The sequence below is a fragment of the Tinamus guttatus genome, unplaced genomic scaffold, assembly GCF_059628265.1.
Source record: "Tinamus guttatus ecotype Peru unplaced genomic scaffold, ASM5962826v1 Tinamus_guttatus_pri_ptg000399l, whole genome shotgun sequence".
Classification (NCBI taxonomy): domain Eukaryota; kingdom Metazoa; phylum Chordata; class Aves; order Tinamiformes; family Tinamidae; genus Tinamus; species Tinamus guttatus.
Window position 1 is genome coordinate 1,009,421 of NW_028288933.1, and position 24,005 is coordinate 1,033,425.

Here is a 24,005-nt window from a genome sequence, read left to right on the forward strand (position 1 = left end):
TTTTTATGAAGTAACCTTTTTAAGTATTTCATTTTTTTCTCAACAATCTCTGCTCTTACTGTTGTTTCAGAACCTTTATCATCATCATTTCTAACACTTAAAGTCATTTGCTCTCACAAAAATAATTTGTCAGTCTCTGTTGACATTATTATTTTGGATTTATAGATTTACCATGAATTACTTAGCATTTGGATTAGCAAAAATGAAACCTCAACAATTGCCTTTTCTTCTGCTAGGTTATAATATTTCAGTGTCTAAGGGAAAACCAACAAAAGTGTGAAAAGATTAATGATATTTCCTACAGCTTTTTGGTTATGCTCTTTAAATAGAATTGGTCTGGATTTAATAATAAAAAGCACCATAAAAATCTTTGAGCAATAAAGAGAACTGTTTTTTTTCCAGGAGTGGGTCATTTCACTTGAACAAGAGTCATTATAATTATATTATGCATGACTGAACAGATGAAAAGCTTTACTAGCAGTAACATTTTCACATATTAATGGTCATCACTGGAAAGTTTCTGCTATTACATTTTTAGATATGACCCACATTGCAATAAATATTACAGCATTGTAATGCCTTAAAACTTAAAAAAAAACTCAGCATTTTATCAAACTAGACAAATAAAAGTAGGTGAAATCTCATCAGCTAAATCATTTAGTTAAATTAGCGAGTCAGTTCATAAAACGAGAGTTTTATATGTCCTCTGTGAACTTCAGTTTCGCAGTTCCAGAGTGTAGTGATGTCTTCTCAGATGTTTAGTCCAAGAGTAAGCAGAATTGCAGGGTAGGACTTTTCTCTGTTTGAGAGTCTATCTACAGCATCTGTAGCACCTGTATGAGATGAATAATAGACTTGAAAATGCACTTCTGTACAACAATCTTCATCACCTGCATCATTTTCATCCACATTCAGGGCTTTAGTTTAGCATAAATGACTTGAAACTCCTATGCTGTGTGTAGGAAAGTTGAGCTCAGCACATAAACCAATATGTAAAGCATATAACAGCATGGTGCTGAGCCAGCTTGGACTATCTGGCTGTTTCCATGTTAGTAAATTCAAGCATACCAGGAACTGGGCATAAGAATATGATTATTTACGCTAACAAACTGTTACCAAGTTCCCTGCCACAAATCAGGACTATTTTACCAGGGTTCTCCCTCAGTAATTCCCAGGTAGGCTTGGGTAGGGAGAATAGTCTAGGGATCATTTCCACTAGGCTGTTCATAAGTAATAGCACAGTTTGGGGAGTTTTACTAGCACAGATCACACTCTCCAGAGTGTGATTTCAGTCCTCATGTGAAAATATGCTCATGTGTCAACATGAAAAGAAGAGACTCTGGATCTGAGAATGGATCTAGAGCCATGGCTGAACAGAAAAGACTGTCTAAAGAAACACTAGGGAGCCACAATAATGGTAGGGGACCACCTAGTTTACTCAAACGTCCAGTTTTTTAGAGGGTTATTGCTCAATAAGTTTGGGAAGTCGAGTTTCCTAGTAACTGGTAAATGTCTGAAACAGAAATACTTGTATCAGTGTTTTACAACATATTTTATCAGTACAAATAAAAAAGTGAAATACTTTTAAATGTCATCAAAGTACTGTGAAATTCTTCAGTAAATAAAATGCACATGAATTATTTAAAAGGTTTAGGAGTCTGCAAAGAAGTACAGTTTCCACAACAATTTTTTTTTGAATATGGGAATGGAAATACTCTTTTTCCAATTCTGAAAATTTACATTTAGACTGAAATCCACACAGATACAGAGACCTTTAAGCACTCACTCAGATATAGGAGCATCATTACAGTTGGAACAACAAAATCTGCTTCTGTATTTTCCCTTTAGTGCAGAGTGCTGTACAGCAGTACAGCTTGTGTACTAACTGACAAGCTTAGACTCACAGGAATGAGGCAAATGATGCAAGTTAAAGTTCATAGGCCATGTATATGATAAGGGCTGCCATGACCCTATGCACATACAAAATGCCACAGACCATTTATTAAAATTCTTCCTCCCTGCAAAATCCAAAGACAGGAATTCTGTGTGAGAGTATCTGAATTCTCTGACAGTTTATTCAACTTTCTGAGTAAAGTGGAATTTTCCAGCCTTGGCTATGTTTAACTGTTCTTGTTGAATCCTGACAGGAATTCATGGAAGTCAGTCTACCCACTGACTAGGTCAGAGAAATTTCTTTAGCTTCGGTCACAGGATTATGGTCTTTTTTAAGTGATTATTGAGGAAAAAAAAAAAAAAGAGAGAGAGGAGTGGTTAGAAAATAAATTCTTTGAGTATAGAAGAAGTTGACTCAAAGGCAAAATTCTAAAATTGTTACTTTAAAATATTTAAAATATTTTTCTACAATATGTTACAGTCTTTTATTTAGTCTATTTGCTTTGTATCTGTTGACCATACAGTTTAGTTCTTTAACATACTGATATAAACTGAATAATGATGTCAGCTGTTTATTTATAAGAAGATTTCATTCTGAAATTTTCCTTTCAGAAGGGAGTAAAATCATAGGCTTTTTGTTCTTAGAAAGCCACAAATACCAAGATTTTGAAATGTTGAATGGGAACTAGTACCATGTTAATTTTCAAAAAGTGAGATGATTGTCTAGTTGTTCTCTGCAATTTTTCACCTAATTGTGAATTTCCCAGAGGAAATACATGTCAGAGAGAAGACAAGAATACAGGTCTCTTGACTTAAAGTGCTTTGCTTTCATCATGAAACCATCTCGCTCTTCTGTTGAGAAGCACCTGCATCTAGACTATCAAGGATGTAATTATAAAAGCAAGGTAGTCCTCATGCTTCAGAGCTTGAGTTTTTGACAACTGGTAATAGAAAGATATTTCCCATAGGATAATATTGTGCATGTTACAGTTCATGGTTTTTGAGATCTCATCTGTATGTCAGGCATTTGCCATTTTAGGGAATAGGATATCAGACTAGATGGACTATTTATTTAGTTCAGTATGTTAGTTTTTAGATTATATTTTTTTCATGATTTTATTCAAAATATGGTGTTGTTAACATACAAGCACATTGAAATTCATCAAATGTAACTGACAAAATACTTGAATTAAGAGTAAAAGAAGGATCACTGAATTAAAAACACTCTTGCTTTTTCCGTTATTCATGTCCCCCTCCCTTTTTTTCATTTGCTCATTAAATTTTATTTCTCAAAAGGAAACTGCCTCAAGTACTTGGCCAAGAGTATTCAAAAATAATTAACTTTGAACTATAAAGATATCTGTTCTACATTTAGAAGTAATCCACATACATAGAGATTGGTCAGTAAGATAAAAAACAAAGGTGAGTGGATTATATAGAAGAAGTAGGAGTATTTTGTTTATACAGATGCAAAGCAACAAACAGATCTCATTTGTATCTTAGGTAAGAGCTGGAAGAAACTTGCATGCAACATCTGCCGAACAAGGACGATTATTATTAGCCTAGTTCATGATAAAACAGGAACAGAACAAAGTGGTTAAATTCTGACTTCTCCATCATCACATTAATAAGTTACCTCCATCAACAAGCAGTGAAATTGTTTTCACTATTTTACTCAGCTTGACAAATTGTACATATTTATGTATGCACACACCCCCATCAAATAAATTCCTTAATATGAAGGACTTACCCATCTCTGTCCTTGAGTAATAGAATTAATGACCAATTACGAAACTGTGGGCCAACCAAAAATAACTCCTCCCACCCCTTTCAGAAATGGTCCTGTGGACAGTAACTGATTGCCAGTTGTCTTGATTAAACGTTCATCAGTTCTCAGGTTGTGGCAAGAGCTCTCCCAAGCTCCAGGAGTTAGGAAAAGGCAAGATTCACTTCCAAGCTCCAGCAGTTAGGAAAAGGCAAGATTCAGAAATAAGGCTGAGCAGTAGGACATGGCTACCAAGTATGAGACTTCATGAAAAGACAGGGGAAAAAATGAAACAATAAAAAAGATAGATAGGCTGATTTTACCCAGTCTTTTAAGGTTTAAGTTCCTGTAAGCTTTGACTGTTCAGTCTCACAGCATTTTCTGCAGTGCTGCATCTGCGAGTGCTGATGTGAGCAGGGATGACAGTGCAGTGAAATCCTTCTGTAATGTTTCCAGTTGTTCTTAGCAATGCCGTGTGCTGCAGAACTAAAGGAGCCTTCCTCTCACTGGGGTGCTTGTCTCAGGGGAAACTGCTGTTGATCCATTTTTGGTATTTACTGCCGGTAAAATGCAAAAGGTTGCTAACAAGCAATTATTCCTTTACAGGAGCTTCCCAAGTTTCTTGAAGACCTTGCTTCAACTGATGCTGATCTGCCTTGGAACAGATCTAAGAATCGTTTCCCAAACATAAAGCCATGTATGTGTGTTTACTGATAAACTCCTCCATTTGCTCCCTCCCTATGATAGTACGGCATATATTTGCAATGCAACTGTATTCTTGTTTGATCTGTCTTTGATAAGTTAATGCAATTATGTCCACATTATGAAATTTGGAATTTCTATCAAACATTCTATGCTTTTGTTTTCATTTATGTTCTTGTCTTGAAGCAAATAGCTTTCAAATAAAGTAGCTTTCAACTTGCTCTCACAGGCTTTAAAATGCAGGTGCAAGAAACCACAGCCTGACTAGTTTCTTGGCTTTGTAATTCAACCCATGTTGCAAACTCTTTAACATTCTTCCTGTTTCTCCCTTTAGTGAGAAGTAGATTTTTCAAACATATAAAATCCACATGTTTGTACATTCAGCTACCCCAGGAGCCTGGGTATGCTTTCTTGTGGATATGTGTAAATGTGCTGCAAGGGTTCATAGAAGATCACAGTGAGTGTATGATAACTTATAAGCCAAGGCTAGATTTTATCACAGGAGACAGCAGTCTGTCTCTCTGTACGCAACACTGCTTCATTTTTCAGTTAATAAGACAAGAAATGTCATTATTATTTTAAGCATTAGCTGTGATGTGAGATGGGGAGCATGGCATTCCTTGGTTAATAATGCCACATTCTGTGCTGTTAGCTTTTCAGAACAGCTGCTTCTGTTATCTACTACTTTGCTCAATACACATTCTAAATTACAGTCACTAAGAATCATATTCATGGAACACAATAAAATATAGACTGTTGAGTTTCGTAAATCTTTAACTTTGAATTCTTTTTTTTTATCAAGTTGAAGACCAACCGTCAACTTTTGAATGTTTGATTTCAGCATTCACTTATTAATCGATGACATCTTTCCTGTTTTTCATAATTTCTACATGCTCGCCATGGGCCCAGATCAGAAACCCTCACTCATTCTTTATCTAGTCTTCTTTTAACTAAACTTTTCCATAATAATGAGTGTGCCTTATATAAAGAAAAAAAAATTTAAAGAAGTGCCACAATCTGGCTCAAATCGATGATCTTGGCCTCAAGTATATAGGAAAGACTGTCAGCCTCCTCATTCTGCTGTCTGATTCATATGGAGGTGCCTCTGCTAAAACAGCATCCCTGAAAGAAAACTGCTTGCTGTTATTCACAGAATCCTCCCATACACATCAGATTTGAGATGTGGGGGTATTTACGATTTTAATTTTATATATATATATATATATATATATATATATATATATATATAAACATACTTGGGACATTAAAGGATGACTGTACAGTAATAGACATTGATTAAGTAACCTTTCTAATAGTGTTCTATTGCATTAAGTGATCGTGTATTAACAACATTAACATTATTTTTGGATTCTTAGCACTCCAGGGATATTTGTTTCAGTGCCTGTAATTAAACAAACATTCTAGTTAACTAGACTTTAATTCCATATTAGATAACAACAACAGAGTAAAGCTGATGCCCGATGCTGGTATTCCTGGATCTGACTACATTAATGCCAGCTATGTATCTGTAAGTAGAAAGTCTCTCACTTTTTACTATTTTTATTTCCTTGTGCAAGAGAGAGTCAAAAAAGGAAAATAAAAAGGAACTTTCAGTAAGAACGAGATTCTAATTTTTCATTCATTCATTGCTGTTGCTGTGGTGGTGTGGTGGTGATTGTGTGGCATTGAATGTGACTAGTGAAAAAATATAAAGTCTCCCATTTTCATTGCTGGCCAAGTATTTTCTGTAATAATCAAAACTGTGCCCAATAAATTACTTAATACAAAATAGTCTCACACTGTTATCATAAAAGACAACTTTGGAACTTCCACTGCGGTCAAATGGCATTATTTTGTGTCTTGATTTGAAGGTTGGAGCTACTATATAGAAAAAGGACAATGTAAAGATATTGAACAGTTTCATAACAACACCTAACTATTTAGAAGAGAGGAAGTTTGCATGCCCTTACTGTTTTACGAAAATTGTGCTGAAGAAAACTGTAATTGTGTTTCTTGAAGAAGCATCCAATATGCTGTGTCTCAGTCTCGGCTTTCTTCCTAGACCTTCCATTTTCTAATTGTGTTCTCAGTAAATTCTTTCCTTTTTCTGTCTGTAGTCTTGCCTTTCTTGGTTTTATCCTGCTGAAGCACAAAACATTACTGATATTACATTAAATATTACATTAAAATAAAATACTACCTAAAATAAAATATTACATTAAAATTATGCATTTATTTTATTGTAGCAGTGGCTAGTGATCTTGAGATCACTACAGTGCTGAACAAACACTCAGCAAGACATGCAGACTGCAACTTAAATAGATGACATAATGGCAAGTAGAAATAAAGAGTTATTTCTCAGGTAACTGAGATGCTTGTTCACAGGGAATTGGCAGCAGAGCTGAGAATGGGTATTTTACCTCAACAGGATCTTCCTTTCCCGATAGCAAACGTTACTTATTCCCTGTGTATAGAATTTCCTGGTAGCTGAAAAGAATAGCCGTGCCACATAGGTCAATGGCTCTGGGACTATACACGGGGCTGCTGAGAAGGGGGCTGGATATCTTGGAGCATAGCCTGGACTTTATCCTGCCTCTTGCTGACCACCAAGCCAAGGCTTAGGCACAGAGCACTAACACCAACTTAAAAAAAAAAAATCTATAGGAAGAGCCACAGCTGCAGAACATCTCCTGCTGAGATTTTGTGTGTTTTCAGTGCGTATAGGCATCTCACTTTTGGTCACCATTCATCAATGAGTGGACAGCTGTAATGTTATCATTTCTCTGGGCTTTAGCCCAGAGAAGCTTTGACTTCTCAATGTTATGTCTTTGCAGACCTTTAAATATATAAACGCATATAGCTGTAAATACACAATGTGTGTATGAGTAACTCAACTGTGAGTCTTGCATCCCTAAATTAGAGTTCCTCACCTCACTCTTAAACTAGGATTAACATAGTTTCCCACTGCCACCTGTTTTATATATTATAGGTTCACTAACAGGCAGCTGTGAATTATAGGGCTGTAATTCCAGCAAGGAGCTTTGGTGGTGCTATAAACTAGCAGGTTTTTGGAGCAACAAGCAGAATTTTGTGACACCATAGACTGCCGGCTCTACAGCATAAAATCATTTTTATTGTTGCTATTGTTGTTTTAAGTCTTGTGTAGTGCTTAGCATTCCATCAAGTACCTTTAGTTTCCTTAAGAAAACATAGATGCAAAAGAACATGTCTTCTGACAGCATTTACAAATTTTTCAACAAAACACTTTTCTCCAAGTTTTATACCAATTTATAATACATAATTATTATTAAACAGAAGCAGGAAACACTAAAAAAAAAATCACTCTAGGAGGCGTCTCAAGGACCTTCTATCAGAGTATTATTTGCCTAAGTTCCATACCTAATCTACAGCAGCTCCCTGGACATCACAGAAAAGACAGGTCACCAGTGTGATATGTAGCTTGCAGTAGCACTTGCATCGCTCCTCAGTTCTCTGGGCCCCACTGCTCCTTAGCACTGTTATAATTCTGTTGCATTGGCCTCTTCCTGACATGGTTCTTTGTGGTCTCATGGTGGATCTGCTGTAAGACTAACACAAAGACTTAGATATTTTTAATGAGAATTACTGACCATGATGTCCATGCAATTCGTCTGCTAAAAGAGGGCACTTTTATTAGGATGGTATGTCCAAAACATTGTTAGAGCATTGGTTCATGACTGCTTTACACAGTGGGAAAAAAATGCCATAACTCTCTTACACTTCCATGTAAGAAGTGTGGCACCTGCCACACAGTGATGAGCAGCCCTGTGCCAGCCCATTTAGGTTGTCTGACAGGGATTCATCCACCGGCATGGTGGCTTTAGGTACTGACAGTCACGTGCAAGCTCTCTTTTTCTTCTCCAACCACAATGTATTTAATATCTTTTTCTTCTCAGGGCTATTTATGTCCAAATGAGTTTATCGCAACTCAGGGACCATTACCAGGAACAGTGGGTGATTTCTGGAGAATGGTATGGGAGACGAGAGCTAAAACACTAGTGATGCTTACGCAGTGCTTTGAAAAAGGACGGGTAAGTTACTGGTGCACCAATGAATGGTGTATGATATAATTGTGTGGGTAGTTTCTGTCAGGTTTTCAGATGATCATTATTAATTAGTCTTCATCTTCCTGCAGATAAGATGTCATCAGTATTGGCCAGAGGATAATAAACCAGTGACTGTATTTGGGGATATAGTGATTACTAAATTGATGGAAGATACCCAAATGGACTGGACCATCAGAGACCTGAAAATTGAAAGGGTATGCCAGATTTGGAAGCTGGTTGACTAAAACACCTCCAGTGTTTAGTCCTTCTCATGAAGGACATGAGATGATCTCTATTCTATCTACCTAACCTTCAATATTCTTCCTGTAATCCTGAATATGTGTGTGCCACCTCATTTTCCTGAGCGTTTTGTGTTCATTGCTGCTCTTTTTGTGAGAATTTTCTCCAGTGTCAGTCACAAAGATCTCAGATACGTGGCCCATGTGCTATGAAGGGCTTATCAAGGTTACTGAACCTCTGGTCTGGTGGGAGGCAAAGTTTCTATTTGGACACCTCAGTTGTCTCTTCTAGAAAGGAGTAATCCTAACCGTTCTGGGATCAGACAAATCCCTTTGAATCTATCCCTCTCACATGAAAGGGCAAGAGTCTCTGGTGTAGCGCAGCTGTTTTGCACTGTACCACCAGCAGGGCTGGCCTCCACCCCCAGGAGTGTCACCCAGTATACATGAGAGTCGTCAGAATTACGCCCACTCACTGTGCTGGGTAGGGTGGTGGTGGCAGGGGATAGAGTGATAATCTTTGTCACGATCCACAACTAAAATTTCCACCCTTTGGAAAAAGTAGCAACCACCGAAAATCAGACTTCTAGCTGGTAACTTGGAAGGGAATCCTGGACATAACGACCCAAGATGGAGCCCGTCTTCTTTTGCACTCCCAGCACTGACCTGTGCCGTACGCAGAGCGGCCAGGTCCTAGGACCTGAACTCCACCACCCACACATAAAGATGCAGCACCAGCCTGGGACATGTGCCCATGGCTAAAGGTGACTCTCTCAGTTGTCAGCCCACGAGGATAAGTAAGGTGTGCACGTAATGCAGGTCAATGGGACAGTGAGAGAAGATAAACTGTTTTTCTTCAGTTAGCATAAGACACAGAGTAACGAAGGCTGGTAATAGGGACTCTTTAGATTAAAAATACGTGCCAGCAAAATCACATGTGCGGATCATGTGAGGCCAGAAGGAAAACAAAACATAACCTGAATTGTCCAAGCGCTACATCTACAGGAATTATGCCATCAAATGTGCCATATTGCTGCTTATAGGACTGTGCTTCCTCTTCTACTCAGAAATGGATGGGTACTTGATGATCTTCCTGTGCAAGAAGGAAGCCTGTATGAGGCAAATTGCTTACAGTTATTTAATAATATAGACCAAAAATACTATGCATAATTGTTCACATTTCAGTGTTCAGTGGTTCTAAAAAAAGTAAGTGGTAGTAGGAGCAAAAAAAGAAAAGAAAAACTGATTTATTATACAGCAGTTGACTAAACTGCAGATAAACTGCACCTTGCTGCAGGATATTGCAAATGCAGATGCAAAAAAAAAAAACCCCAAACCTTACAGACCTTTGAAAACCTGGAGAAATTAATAGAAGGACATTCTCAGGAGCAGTCTTAATTTTAAAACGCCATCTCTGACTGAATCATCTCATGAGTAACAGACTGTTAAGCACTAAAACGACATTTTGCTGAAATGTTGTTACTTTGTTGTCCGGTTTTTATAAATTTTCCAAATGCTTTTCCCTGGATGCTGTTTAAACAGGATATTAGGCAAGACAGGCCTTTGGCCTGACCCAGTGCTTTTATTCTTTTGTCCTTAGAAATTAATTTAGAACAAAATTTTTTGAGTTACTGTTGCTACTGCTCTGATGAAGTGGGTATTGAATGCATAGAAAATATCTTTATTTACCAACATATTTGTGTCTATCTTGACCATGCTAGATTAGAATTGGAATAACCATTCTAATGGTTTTAACCATTCCAATGCCGAGTAACCTTCTCCTAAATAAATGTCTACCTAGTCAGTTAAAATTCTAGACAAGCTATAGAAACTTCAACCTGCACCCTATATCAGATGACACTGATATAGGGACAAAAGTTGAATATAGGGTGCTTGCTTGTTGAAGTCATTAATACATCCTCAAAAGAGACTTGATGCCGTCTCCCTCAAAAAAACTGCTGTAAAATGTGTGCATTACACATTATCCCTTGATACATCTGATGATAGTTGTGAGGCTGTTCTGAGGTTCTTCTTTTTTAGGTGAAATTGCTGCGAAGCTTTCATTTCTTCATCTTCTTTCATAGCTCTGGTGCAAAAAAACAAAACAAAACAAAAAAAAAAAAACAAAAAAAAACAACAAAAAAAACCCCTCTTCTTTTCTATTTTGCAGCACGGGGACTGCATGATGGTGCGGCAGTGCAATTTTACTTCCTGGCCGGAACATGGGGTCCCTGAAACTACTGCACCAATTATCCATTTTGTAAAACTTATCCGTGCCAGCCGAGCACATGATACCACACCGATGGTGGTTCACTGCAGGTAAACACATTCACCAGAACATTATTTAGTATCTGATCATTTCAAGCGCACGCCAGTGCTCAGGGAAGCTGCCAAACAAGAGCGCAGGATGCTCACAGGATAGCCGTAGCGTGAGCAGCAGGGTAGGGTTCTCTAGCCGTGCTCTACCGTCCTTTCTAGGACGTAAAATACTGAAGTGAGTTTTATCGACTCATGGAAATCCCATCGAGGGGATGTCTGTGAAAGACTTAACCCAGCGATCTCCAGGAGGTCATTAAATTTGTCTCAGATTTCCTCTTTATTGTCAGCAGAGGAATAGCAACAACTATTTATTGATTTTTAATGACTACTAATACAATTAAGAAATACTCTTTAAAATTTTATTTAAAATGAACTTGTCACATATTCGTGCAAAGAAGAAACTGGGAGCCAGAGAGAATGACAAAATGAAATAGGGGCTTGCATATGTCAGATTTCATACTTGGATGCTGGTAAACAATTAAAATCTATATTTAGGCTCCTAAATAAATGAGCTGCTGGTTAGAGGTGTTCAGCTGTCATAGTTCCCACTGAAGTCATACTCAACAACCTTAAATTGCTATTTCAAAGAGTAGCCATTTGGGGAAGGCTAAACCTTCAGGAAGGTGGTGACTGTATCCACGTTTTATATGCAGGTCGGTGCTCCCACTGACTGAGTGGGCGCATCCAAAATAATGATCTGAGACCTGACCCTGATTCTTTGCCTCATTCTCACTCAGTACAAGTCTGGAAATATGTGGAAGGAAAAGCTGGGTTTAGCGCCACAAATCTCTTCCCTAAATCTGTCCAGTGAGGCTATTATTGAGGCCTCTTTTATTTGTCCTCAGTGTCCTACTGGCATCATCAATGCTGAGAAGCCACCTTCTCATTTTATTTGACATTATTATTGACAACCGGGCATTTTTCTCTACTGCAGGGGCCAGAGAGACTGCTGTAGGAGACAAAGATGGCCTTTGTGTGTTATACAGTATGGAGTCCTCTCTGAAATGAATCTCATCCACTTTCCACAACCAGGAACCAGCATGGGCCAGTTATTCTGCCCATACTGAAATTCATGGTGACTGCAAAGCAGCAATGTGTGTTCACATATCCAGAACACTCATTTGTTATATTCTTCTTATTAGACCTTGCAGAATCAAGAGAATTTTGCTATCAGAAATTATATGATCTGCCTTTTCTTCACTGCTTGCCTAAAAATCTGGTAGAAATTTTAAGAAGTCCTGTTCATTTCCAAACCTTTAAATAAAACAAACTCCAGCTACTGTGTGTCCTACACACCCGTCCTCCTTTTAAAAGTATTTTCTTTTAATATTTTGCGAGATACTATGTTGGTTTGTCTCTAATACAAAAAGCAACACAGAATCTAGATTCAATTTCACAATATCTTGTGATTTTCTCTTCTTTTCACAGAAAAGCTGTAGAGTGTTTCCACTTACATAGGTTTGATTTAATTTGATTGTCCGATATAAAACCAAAATAAGAACCCAGCACAGATCCAGATTTCACTTGATCCCATTCACTAAGCGGATTGGAAAACAAACAAACAAACACAGAAGCTAACGCATCGAAAAGACATCAATTTTTCCCAAGTTTTCCTTTTTGCAATAAATCCACTTCAACCAGAGAGTTCTGAGAGAATATTTCTGAACATACAAACTTTATTTTTGTGCTATGTTTGCAGTGCTGGTGTTGGAAGAACAGGAGTTTATATTGCACTTGACCATTTAACCCAACATATAAATGATCATGATTTTGTGGATATCTATGGACTTGTAGCTGAGTTACGATCTGAAAGAATGTGTATGGTACAGAATCTGGTAAGACACATATATTTGTATGCCGTTTTCCTTTTGTTAGAAAGCTACCTGATCTCCTACAAAACTAGACTGAAAATCTCATAAGTATCAGCTGCCAAATACATTTGCTACTAATTGCTGCTTCTATTTGGATTGCAAGTATCATTTGTATGTTCTACATATATTGAATTATAATTTGGCCAGTTCTGAAAAAAAAAAAAAAAAAGGAAGAAATGCAGAAATATTTAACTTTTAGAACCAAAAGCAGAATTTCTCAGACTTTGAGAAAGGTTATTTCAAGTTTTGGGTGAAAACTAGGTGCCAAATAAACAGAGGTTTGCCCATGCACTATTTGCCCTTACTTGCAACATAACTGTATTTTTTGTACATATGTTTCACAGTTTTCCAAACATTTTAATATGCCTTTCACCCAATTCCCTGATTCTTTTAAATTTTTTTCAAATAAATAACATGCATGAGTAGAATTAAGCACATGTAAAAACAAGGCAATAGTCTTTTGGATCTAAAATAAACACATATCTGGCAGACATACAAAGTTTGGTATCACTTAGCGGTGACCTGATAGTAAGAGGAAAGATTTCTCCTGTACTTGGAGGTCCAGCTATCCAGAAGTGAGCAATAGCAGGATTTAGAGCTGATCCTAAGTACCTAATGGAATGGAAATCTGGCTGTATTCACTCTCCCTCCTTTCCTTCCTGCTGGCTTAATAACCTTATCTAATTCAGGGCGGGCTTGAAACTGAAGTTATAAATCCCATGGGAGGCAAGCTGGTCTTATGGTCCAGACTCAAGTGCCTTATTTCAACTTTTAAACTGTAAGCGATTAATACGGTTACATCTGGATCCTTACACAAATCTGGGATGAATTCAAGCACAACTGAAGAAAACAACACTGTACCTTGAACCCAGGATGCCGCTATGACTGGAAAAGTCACTGAAAGAACACACAGAAGCACAGTTCACAGTATATTAGAGGTTTTTATTGAAGCTAAACAACTGACAGGACTTTCCTGTGATGATGAATATGGGAAGGCCTTTTTTATTTGTTTTTGTTTTACACTTCTGACCACAAATAGATTCATCTGAAACTATAGTTCTTATGCTGGAAGACAACATGAGAGTCCTCCCAAAATGAAACCTTCAAGCAGGAAGACATTTGAGAAGATCAGTGCACATTTTTAAAATGTGCATCATTTTTTCCTCACCCCTGCACTTGCATATTTTGGCAAAGGATAGAAAAAGACATGCCAAAATGTAATAGGAGAAGATGCTCTCACAGCACTGATCTCAAACAAGATCAAAGACAGGAAGTGTTATCCTGCATCCTCTTGGCAAAATCCCAAGACAGGTTGTTCTGTACAGGTCATTTCTAAGTCACGTTTGCAAGATGACAAGGTGCAGAGCAGCGCTGAAACTTACTCCCCAAATCCTGAATCTTAGAGAGATTTATGAGGGATTCTGTAGTCAAGCTATTCTGGCAGTTCTGTTATAAAACAGTTTAGTGGTCTATAATTTGGATTTTATGTGATTGGCATGGAACACATTAAGAGAAGAGCCTCATTCCTTTACAGAACTCAGCTTACAAATCCCTCAAGTCATAGAATCATAGAATGCTTAAGGTTGGAAGGGGCCTCTAGAGGTCATCTAGTCCAACCCCGCTGCACACGCAGGGTCACCTAGAGCACGTGGCACAGGACTGCATCCAAGTGGGTTTGGAAGATCTCCAGAGAAGGAGACTCCACAGCCTCTCTGGGCAGTCTGTTCCAGCGCTCTGTCACCCTCACTGTTACGAAATTTTTCCTTAAGTTCCCTGTGGAACTTTTGATGCTTCCGTTTGTGGCCATTACCTCTAGTTCTGTCGGTGGCCACCAGTGAAAAGAGACCAGCACCATCCTCCTCACTGCCTCCCTTGAGGTACTTATAGACACTGATCAGGTCTCCTCTCAGCCTTCTCTTCTCCAGGCTGAACAGGCCCAGCTCCCTCAGTCTCCCCTCATAGGGCAGATGTTCCAGGCCCCTGATCATCCTTGTAGCCCTGCGCTGGACTCTCTCCAGCAGCTCCACATCCCTCTTGTACTGTGAGCAAAATAAATAAAAAATGGTTGCTCTCAGACCATTTTTCTCCTGTTTGTAACTTCAAAATAGTTTCCCTTTTGCCAACAGAGCCATTCTTTGGTCCTGTAGCCAACTGTCATAGAACGACCTACATCTGTACAACCAGGTATCTTTGCAGTTACCACACTCCCCACAAAAGCTACTGCACCCAGTCCGTCTATAAGGAATAACCCACGCTCTGTACTGACTCCTGGTATAGATCAAGGCCAAGGGAGGGACAGATCAAGCAATTTGCAGTCATTTTAATGATCAGGTTTCAGTCACTGACACTGTGCCCAGACACTGTAATTCCCTAACGTAGCTGCAGTCTCACTGTCCTGGCACTCTGCATGATGACCTGCACACTAACTAGGCCTGCCCTTCAACCAAAGGTGAAGTGCATAGACCACTTGTTAGTGAAACTTCTTTTCTCTCTCAGATCCAACCATTCAAAAACCTTAAAATAATGAAGAATGTTATTAAATAGCAGGGAAAATACTTTAGCACCCATACATTTCCCAGGTATCAGTACAAAGGCTAGCACAAAGTAATGCCAGGCTATTGTTTCAGTAAATAACATAGTGAAAAAGCATCTCTCAGGGGCCTGTAAAAGCCTGTCTTAGATATATAGAAGGATTGGACCCATGACCCTAAGATACAAACATGTAAATAAATTCCTCTTATAAATCCTCAAATTTATACACTTGAATTGAAAACAGTTAACAGTTCTGAAATAAAATAGCAGTTATTGAGTAATAATAATGTATTTATCTGCACAAAAGCCAAAGAAATCTGTTGAATCATACCCTGCTTTTATGTACATCGGTCTTCCAACATTCAGTATTTCTCCCATGTAAAGATATGCATAATCCATTTCTTCCTATTTTCACCCTTTTTGTTTTTCTCTTTTCTCAATTTTTACCTGGAGTTACTATTTCCTCAGAAGTTTGGTCTCTTACAAATGATGCCACAGTCCAAGAAAGTATCACTAAAAATAGGGCGTTTTGGCTCTTAGCAATGATGCACACTTCTAGAACACACAGATTTACTAGAATTTTTTGTATTTTAGTGCACCCTGCTGGTTTTCTGTATGGTGGAAAGAGAAAAGTTCTCATGTTTAAGTTTTCTATTTATGCGGTACTGTAACTTCAGTCTGAATATAGTCTGAACATAAAAAATAATGATGCATCTCTTCATAGAACAAACTCTCACAGGAATTTGGGGAACCGTCTTTTCTCAGTTATATTTAGTATGTTTTTATATGTTATATTTTATATAATATGTATTATATTTATATATTCTTATATATTATATATATTAGATGTCATACATTTCACGGAGCATAAGAATTAACATCTTTTGGCAAATTTAGAACAAAATATCTCATAATTAATGAAATCAGGTCACATGTATATGCTATGATAATGAAAGTGTTAAGATGGTCGAGTTAAACTGCAATTACTTTAAGACCACCTGGACATTTATATTTTAAAAAGATAAAAGGTTTTTGCTATTAGAAATGCATTTTTTCTTCTAATCGAATGCCTTTAAATTCATATACTACAGGCACAGTATATATTTTTGCATCAGTGTGTACTGGATCTGTTGACAAGCAAGGGAAGCAGTCAGCCCATATGTTTTGTAAACTACTCAGCACTGCAAAAGATGGACTCTCTGGATGCCATGGAAGGTAGGTAGATGCAGGTGGTCCCAAAATTGGTTTTTCCTAGCAGGTACATTGACTTCTCTAGGATAAGCAGCAGGGAAAAAAAGGTATTTCAGCAAGCATTTCTTAGCTTCTGAATTGTACAGGCCTGGGACTTTGGAGCCCTTTAACCTCCCTCATGGTAATACTCCTTGGACAAGCTACCCACTGTCACATCCCTACAAGATCTTTTATATTCAGCCAGGTTACCTGCTATTGGTTACCATTTATATAAAAGGTAGAAGAATGTGATGTGTTTTTTTTTTTTTTTTGTAGGTGACGTGGAGCTTGAATGGGAAGAAACTACCATGTAAATATTAAAACTAAATATTAAAAATATTGAGATCCGAGATCTTAAAAATCAAAGTCATATTTTTTAAGCACAGGGGCCAAAGTGAATTCCCCTATTTTGATGGTTAAAACAAACACAAATGATTGAAACTTTTTCCTCTATCAATGTGCCTTCATAAATGTATTTTAGTCAGATCACTGAACAATAAGGAGCTGCAGTAGTTTTGCAGAAACTGCACTTCTGCTTGTTATACAAATAATGTGTTCAGTATTTAAACTAAAAGTGTGTTCTGAACATATTTCTTTTTTTCCAATTATCTTTGTAAAAAAAGATAAATGAGCCAAACATGACGCAAAATTTTCATATTCCAAGTGAATTTATTTGTGGCTGAATTTGCTGTATTCTTTGTGTTTTGGTTTTGGAGCACTTTTGCTAGATCAGTTTCAATGTTGTTTTCAGTTCTTGCAGATTAATTCCAATACCATCTTAGAGGGTCTTTACCTAAAAGTATGTTCTTGTGTTTTGCATCTTGTTTTATGAGTGGTAGCATATCGACTCATGATCCTGAACAGCTGAAGAGTCACCTTCTGACATAGGGAGGATTATTCAGCTTTTACACAGCACACAATAGCTCTTCAGGGACACTTGGGGCTATTTCAGCTACCTTATCACCAGTGAGTTGGGGCTTTTTTAAATATACATGGTGAATGCATACGTTCGGTGTCGAAGAAAGCATTTTACATTCTTGCTGCTTTTGTTAACCAGATAAAATAAAATAAAGCTGCAAATTTATTATATATTATAATGAATGTTAGACTCACTTAAGTAATAGAATGTTTATTCAAATGTCTTGGATGTTGTACTGTTACAAGGAGTACTTACAATAAGTACACAAAATTCAATACTAAAATATATTATAACACAGTGATATAAACTACAAAAGCTGTCCCTCCTTTGTGAGCTTTGGTGGATCACTGCAGACATCAGAAAGTATGTGAGGTAATATTTGGGGATTTAATAAAAGGAAGCATCTTCTACTCCCACTGATAATCATTATCAGAGAGATCTGAAACAGGAATGAGAGAAGCAGGAAGCTGTTGTCTGAGAAACAAAGCAAAAACTGGTGGAGTAGGAGGACTACAGGGAAATAATTATACCACCGCTTTACACAGAAGTGGCAGTGTTTCATTGACACCATTGGGGGGTTTCATTGCTCTTTTTTTTTTCCTCCGTGTAAAGAAATGCATCCTTCTGAATAATGCTAAAGCTGTGACCTAAATATGAGTTAAAAAAAAAAAATGTAATAGCAGGGAGACTTCCAAGATGCCACCTTATATTCTGTTCAGAAAGGATAAATCCGTAGCCTCTCTGAGGGGACAAGCTCGGGAATTCTGACACCTAGAAAGGGCTCTGGGTGTCTGCACGCAGTCGGAGCAGAAGAGTAACAAAACTCTCCATCTCTTAACTGTAGCTACCAGGCAGTCAGTACTGTGTAGTATGTAGCTTGCTACTTATGTATACATAGAGGTCAGTAGGTGTTTGATGCCCTGTCAGAATGCGGTAAGGGTGGTGCGGCGAGGATCCCTTGTAAATCAGCAGAAAGTGCCCGAGATCTAAAATAAAAATTGAAAGGCAACATTCAAAGAGATGGAAATAGTCACCGGGATATTTTGGAGAAGCCGTCTTTTGGGAAGACTGACACTACTGTAAACATCACCTGTCAAGCTGAAAGGAAAATAAAGCCTTTTAAAGCTGGAGCGAGGGAGGGAGAGGTGATGTCCACAGCTGTTCAAGTCTCTGGCAAAGCATTCTGTACAGCTCTAGTTTCATGTGGTTCATATGAAACATGTGTTCTTCATTTATTATACATGGGCTCTAAAGTATTCTGACAAATTGCTCATAGGGTCTTACAGATGTTTTTCATGATTTGTATTTGTTCTTGGTAGCCGTATATGCAGCGCTGTGATAAACTGACATTATAGAGCCATAATCTTGCATCCACAAGGCTGGAATATGTGTGTGTATATGTGTGTGTGTGTGTATGCGTGTGTATGTGTGTGTGTGTGTGTGAGATTCCTCTTATTTTTAGGAAAACACTACTAAGTCTTGCGATACCTGCAGATGACCTCTGAAGTTCCAAATGTCCTTAAAGGCTTCCAGTGAGGTGCTGTTTGACAGTAATGTATTGCAAAGTTTGACTTTTGAGTCAAAAAAGTTGAGCTTTTTTTCTGCAGGGCAGAGTGAAAAATCTTGTAAGTAACTGAAGAGGTTTATTGTACAATTTAATGTATGCAATATGGTATATGCTACTTGGGGACATTTTGCATTTTCCTGAGGATAAATGGTCAGCATAAATTGGCTGCAACTCACATGCTCAGGGAAAGAAGGATCTCCAAACAATAAAGCAGTAGCTCACTGAATTTCCTGCCAGTGAATATAGGGAGAGGGGAGCATCCTTAAAGTAGAAGATCCTCCTCCACCCTTGTCTCTGTCCAGTTATGAAGAAAAAGTTTCTATGTGATCTTTTGTCTTCCAGCCTTCTTCCCCTTTTGCATGGCTCTGCTGATAAAACTGGAGATCTGGGGCAAGACTGGCATTCAACCAATAGCTATTTTAAAAATATATATACGCACCCCAGCACACCATTCTTATTTTTTGCCACTCAATTTCCTAGAGATTCTTGGCACTGCTAGTGCAGTAAGAGTATACTCTATCAAAAGCAGAAACTGAAGGAAAACAGAAGAATGACAGAACTCTATAGGATGATTACAATTATATTGAAATTAGGTCATACTGTATTAAATTATACAGGCAATTTCTATAGAAACTATTATATGCAGCCAATTCCATTGTACATCTCTAGAAGGGGCTGGCATCAGTGCCCTCGAGAACTGATATGTTGGCAAATGTCATTGCAGAAAGACAATAGAACATGACATTCATATTGAATTTAAATCACATTTATAGTGTTGTAGGAGCTGATAAAACAATCTTCACATTCTAACTTCTGCTTTTACTGAGTAGATGGAGCTATATAATAATTTAATTTGATAATGTGAAAAGTTATGTGAAAGATTAATAATCTACCCTCTATATTTTGCTGTAGTACAAAGGGTAATGATATACAATTAATAAGAAAAAAAGCAAGAAATAGCTTTGCATTGACTGCTTCCTACTAAAGTCACACGTGATAGTGACTTTTCCTGGTTGTGTGCAGAAATGTCTAAAGCCTGTCTATTTGTCATGATTCAAGAGTCCTGGAATTAGAAAAAAAAATAGTATTAATAAATATATAAAAAAGAATAGTAAGAATATTGAAGCAAAATAGTGTTTGATGCAGGCTTTTAGATCTAAGTTGTTACGCATGGCTCTGAATGAAAACCTCCACTTGTAGATTCAGGACACAAGGGCCTGTGAGGTCTGTGGACAGAAGAGATTACTGCCAAAAATACTTTGACAGCACATTAAAAAAATCCTGAAAAGCATGTGTTTTAGAGTATGTTTTACATATATACTAAACGTTGCGTAAAATCATCATCTATCCACAGTAATAATGAAATAATAAACAGCAAGGTTGCTTTGTAATTAAGCCACATGCCCATTTGGTGCTGCAGAACCTGCAGTGTGTTGACTGCAATGGACCGTAACTGGCTACCTGAACCAGTACGACGAGAAGGTGCACGGAGAGGTAACCCACTGCTCGAGCACTTTCCTTTGCCTCCCATGTCACCACTGTGCCGTGCTGACAAGACCAAGTCCTTTCCAGCAACATTGGTCACAATTTGGGGGGTTTTCTTCGTTCATTTGTTTGTCTTGCTTGTCTCTGTGTGATTGTATTAGAAGGAAGTGTAAACAGTAATATGGATCATCCCAAGCCAAATAATAATGCAGGCGTGATCTACAGGTGTACCTTGTCCTCAGGTAGGTGCGTCGGTGCCTCTCTTCCTCCAAACCTTCTCTCTGTCCTCTTTTCTCTAAGCAGATTTGCAGATGGCATCAGGGAATATGAGCTGCATTTTTCCAGTGACCCCAGAACACATTTTCTTCCGTCTTCTATGTGGATATAGTTAGGAGGCTTGAGACAAGTGCAGACTTACTTGTATGGTTCGTCTCCGAGCTGAACTGCGATATCAGTTGCATGTCATTGCAGTATAGGCACTGTACACAACCTTAAGGATAAACTAATTTACTGGCTTCCTATCTGGAAGTTTCTCCTACCACTACTAGAAATTACAGCAAAAATTTCAGTACTGGTCATTGTTCAGTGTCAGTTGAAAACTGGAAGATGAATCCAGTGTTTGATATTTTTCGTGGCAATTCTCTTTTTCCCAATGACTTCTTTCAAACTATGTTGAACTAATTACTTATTTTAAGGGTATTCTCCAAGCTCTCTCTTCGTGTAGGCCCTTTCTCAGATTCCACTGTGTAATGTAAACTGAACATCAATGGCCTTTCATCACTGAGTAATGATGTCTACAGGCCTTTTCAAAGATCTCACTTCACCAGGCGAAGTTTGGTATGAAGTTGTGCCTCTATATTTCAGTTGAAAGACAACATTTAGATGGTTTCAGTTATATTTGGATCATCTTACTCTGCTTGTTGATTGGTGTTACCAGGGTGATCTTTTTGTGGGATGACAGCTGCACACAGCTCTCTAGCATAATCACGAATAAACCATTCCAGTACTCTTTATAGTCAATAATGAGCTGAAGGAAATTTTACAAGGATATTCCTAAAATATTTTGTCGGAGATGAAGTTCTGGATGATATAAAAAGAATACTTGGATACAGGAAATCTAATACGCAACCAAAGCTTTACCCTTCACAGTTGCATTCCACAAGACCTGCTGTGCGAGCAGTGTCCCTTGGGACACACAGGGCATATTTGGGACAGCAGAATTCAATCTTTGAGCCAAGTGCTGCTAGATACTGAGCACCCTGTCAGCCAAACAGTGAAGCACTGAAGTAGCCCTTACTATAAGATGAAAAAATGAAAAAAAAAAAAAAAGGAATATCTAAAAACTTTTTTTAAAAAAAGTCATGCAGTTTATGAGACAATATCAAAATGAACCCGCTTGGAAAAAAAAATTATAAAAATTAGTTGACAATTATTAGCTTGTAATTTACGGTGTAGTTGTCCAGAAAATCATTTAATTTTACAGGTGATTAGTACAGTATAAAAATAAAAAAGAGATATATATTTTTTTCATTTCTTATTGGTGTGACCCAGTTAAATTGAGAAATAGTACTTTTACTGTTTTCCTTTGGAACAGGATTTTGCCTATAGCTAATTGATCAAGACCTATATATTCCTGGTCTAACAAAGGAAAATTGGAACTTACTTACAATAAATGTTTAAGTTGGAAAATAATGAATTCATAGCTGCTATGCCTATTTAATATTTGGGCAATGAAAAATTACTCATAGAAGCAGATGTATGAACATAATTTCAATTGTTTATATGCAAAAGAATCCGAAGCATGTATTTTCCAGTAAAAAAAAGAATCACACACCTATCAGAAGTGGCCTTTATTGACTCACTCTCACTGAAATAGATATTGAAAAAAAATCAAGAAAAACAAAACAATGCTCTGTCTTTTAATTATTTCTGTCACTGTATTTCTTACTCTGCTTCTTTTCTGATACCCTGAGGTGAGATATAGGTTTGAGACGATATCCACACACCACCTTTAACAACATTACACAAGTAAACAGCAGAAGGTTTTGGTATGATTCTGGTGCATTTTTCTTTCTTTTTATTCACTTATGATAATTACTCATTGTCACAGAGAGGCTGTGGAGTTTTTTCTTTTCTTGCCTTTTTCTTATTATCAAGTATACCTAGTATAAAGAAGAGGGCTTTTTGCACAAGCAAAAAAGTAATTGTCAAATTCCTTAAAGTTATGCCTACTACTTGCGAGATGACTGTTACTGAAGGAACATGTCTGCTAAATATCTTGTACATTAAGACTGACTGAATGCTCAAGAGGCAAATACATTCACCATTTCTTGACTTTCCCCTTCTTTTTTGCACTTCTAACTCCTACCTTTTATTAGCACTCAGATTATGTGGTCTTGCCTGGTTTCTGGTTAATGGAGATTAATGGTGTGGGCCATAGTAGCCATGGACAAACTCAATGAAACAAGCTCTCCTCTCCTGGATAATGCTGTGCTTTCTTTAAAAGTGGACAGGACCTGGCATCTCTAGCAGAGTCAGCTGGTAGTTCTGCATTGCCCTGGGGCAAGAGCTGATCCAAGTGTTCACAGACCTTGCGTATCTAAAACAAAACATGTAATTTATATTCATCTTCGCTATTTTCCCACCTTTTATTTGTCCTACTTGCGTAGATTTAGAAGCATTCTGAGGAAGGCAGTTTGCCCCAGTATGTCTTTGCATGTCTCCTAGTAAACTGAGGATACAGTCAAGACAGCAATGCTCACTTGCTTTCTCCTCTCACAATCATCTCAGTACAAACACATGGGCACTAGTTTCTTAAGAGTCACTGTGGCAAATACCACTGCCACACTGTGCTCAGGCTTTGCTTTGCTTTGAACATCCCTTCAGCTCTCACATCCCTAATAGTAAAGACATAGGGGCAGAAAGTGGTTCAGCCTGGGGAGCGGGCATCAGATAAGAGCATTTGCAGAGAGCTTACTTTACCTTTCTGGAAATGTTTCAAATGAATACCCCGATAGCACAGCAGGCTACTTCAGCATCCTGCTCCCTATTCAGTCCTTGTTTGGGCAAAATCTCTTGACTCTGTGTCTGTAACAACAACAAAAGGACAAAGTATTAATTTATTTACGATACCAATATCTTTACCAATTTGCTATTGCTGTTATGATGTACTGTATCTACACTTCCTTATCAGACATGCAGGCACAAACGTACACTCAAGGTCATAAAAATCAAGGGATGTGCCTTAATCTCTGAGATCTGCTATGGTTAGCCTGCCTCTGGTTAGCAAAGGGGAAGAATGACTTAGATTTATAGTTGTTATGACCATTAATTTTTAAGCTATAGAAATAATTATTTAGATTCTTAAAAACAACTTTGCAAAGGGTCAGACTGAAGGT

At 37.7% G+C, this 24,005-nt stretch overlaps 1 protein-coding gene across 1 annotated transcript in view; it reads left to right on the forward strand.

The window, feature by feature from the left end:
* The window catches only part of PTPRQ (protein tyrosine phosphatase receptor type Q), a 125,620-nt gene extending 107,887 nt beyond the window's left edge, over window positions 1-17,733 (forward strand). Inside the window, exons 56-63 of the mRNA XM_088531203.1 lie at window positions 4,265-4,355; window positions 5,812-5,888; window positions 8,296-8,430; window positions 8,535-8,660; window positions 10,855-11,003; window positions 12,703-12,838; window positions 16,498-16,621; window positions 16,913-17,733. Coding sequence (XP_088387329.1) covers window positions 4,265-4,355; window positions 5,812-5,888; window positions 8,296-8,430; window positions 8,535-8,660; window positions 10,855-11,003; window positions 12,703-12,838; window positions 16,498-16,621; window positions 16,913-16,950 — 876 coding nt within the window. The 3' untranslated portion in view covers window positions 16,951-17,733. The remainder of the gene's footprint in view (window positions 1-4,264; window positions 4,356-5,811; window positions 5,889-8,295; window positions 8,431-8,534; window positions 8,661-10,854; window positions 11,004-12,702; window positions 12,839-16,497; window positions 16,622-16,912) is intronic.
* The last annotated feature ends 6,272 nt before the right edge of the window (window positions 17,734-24,005 follow it).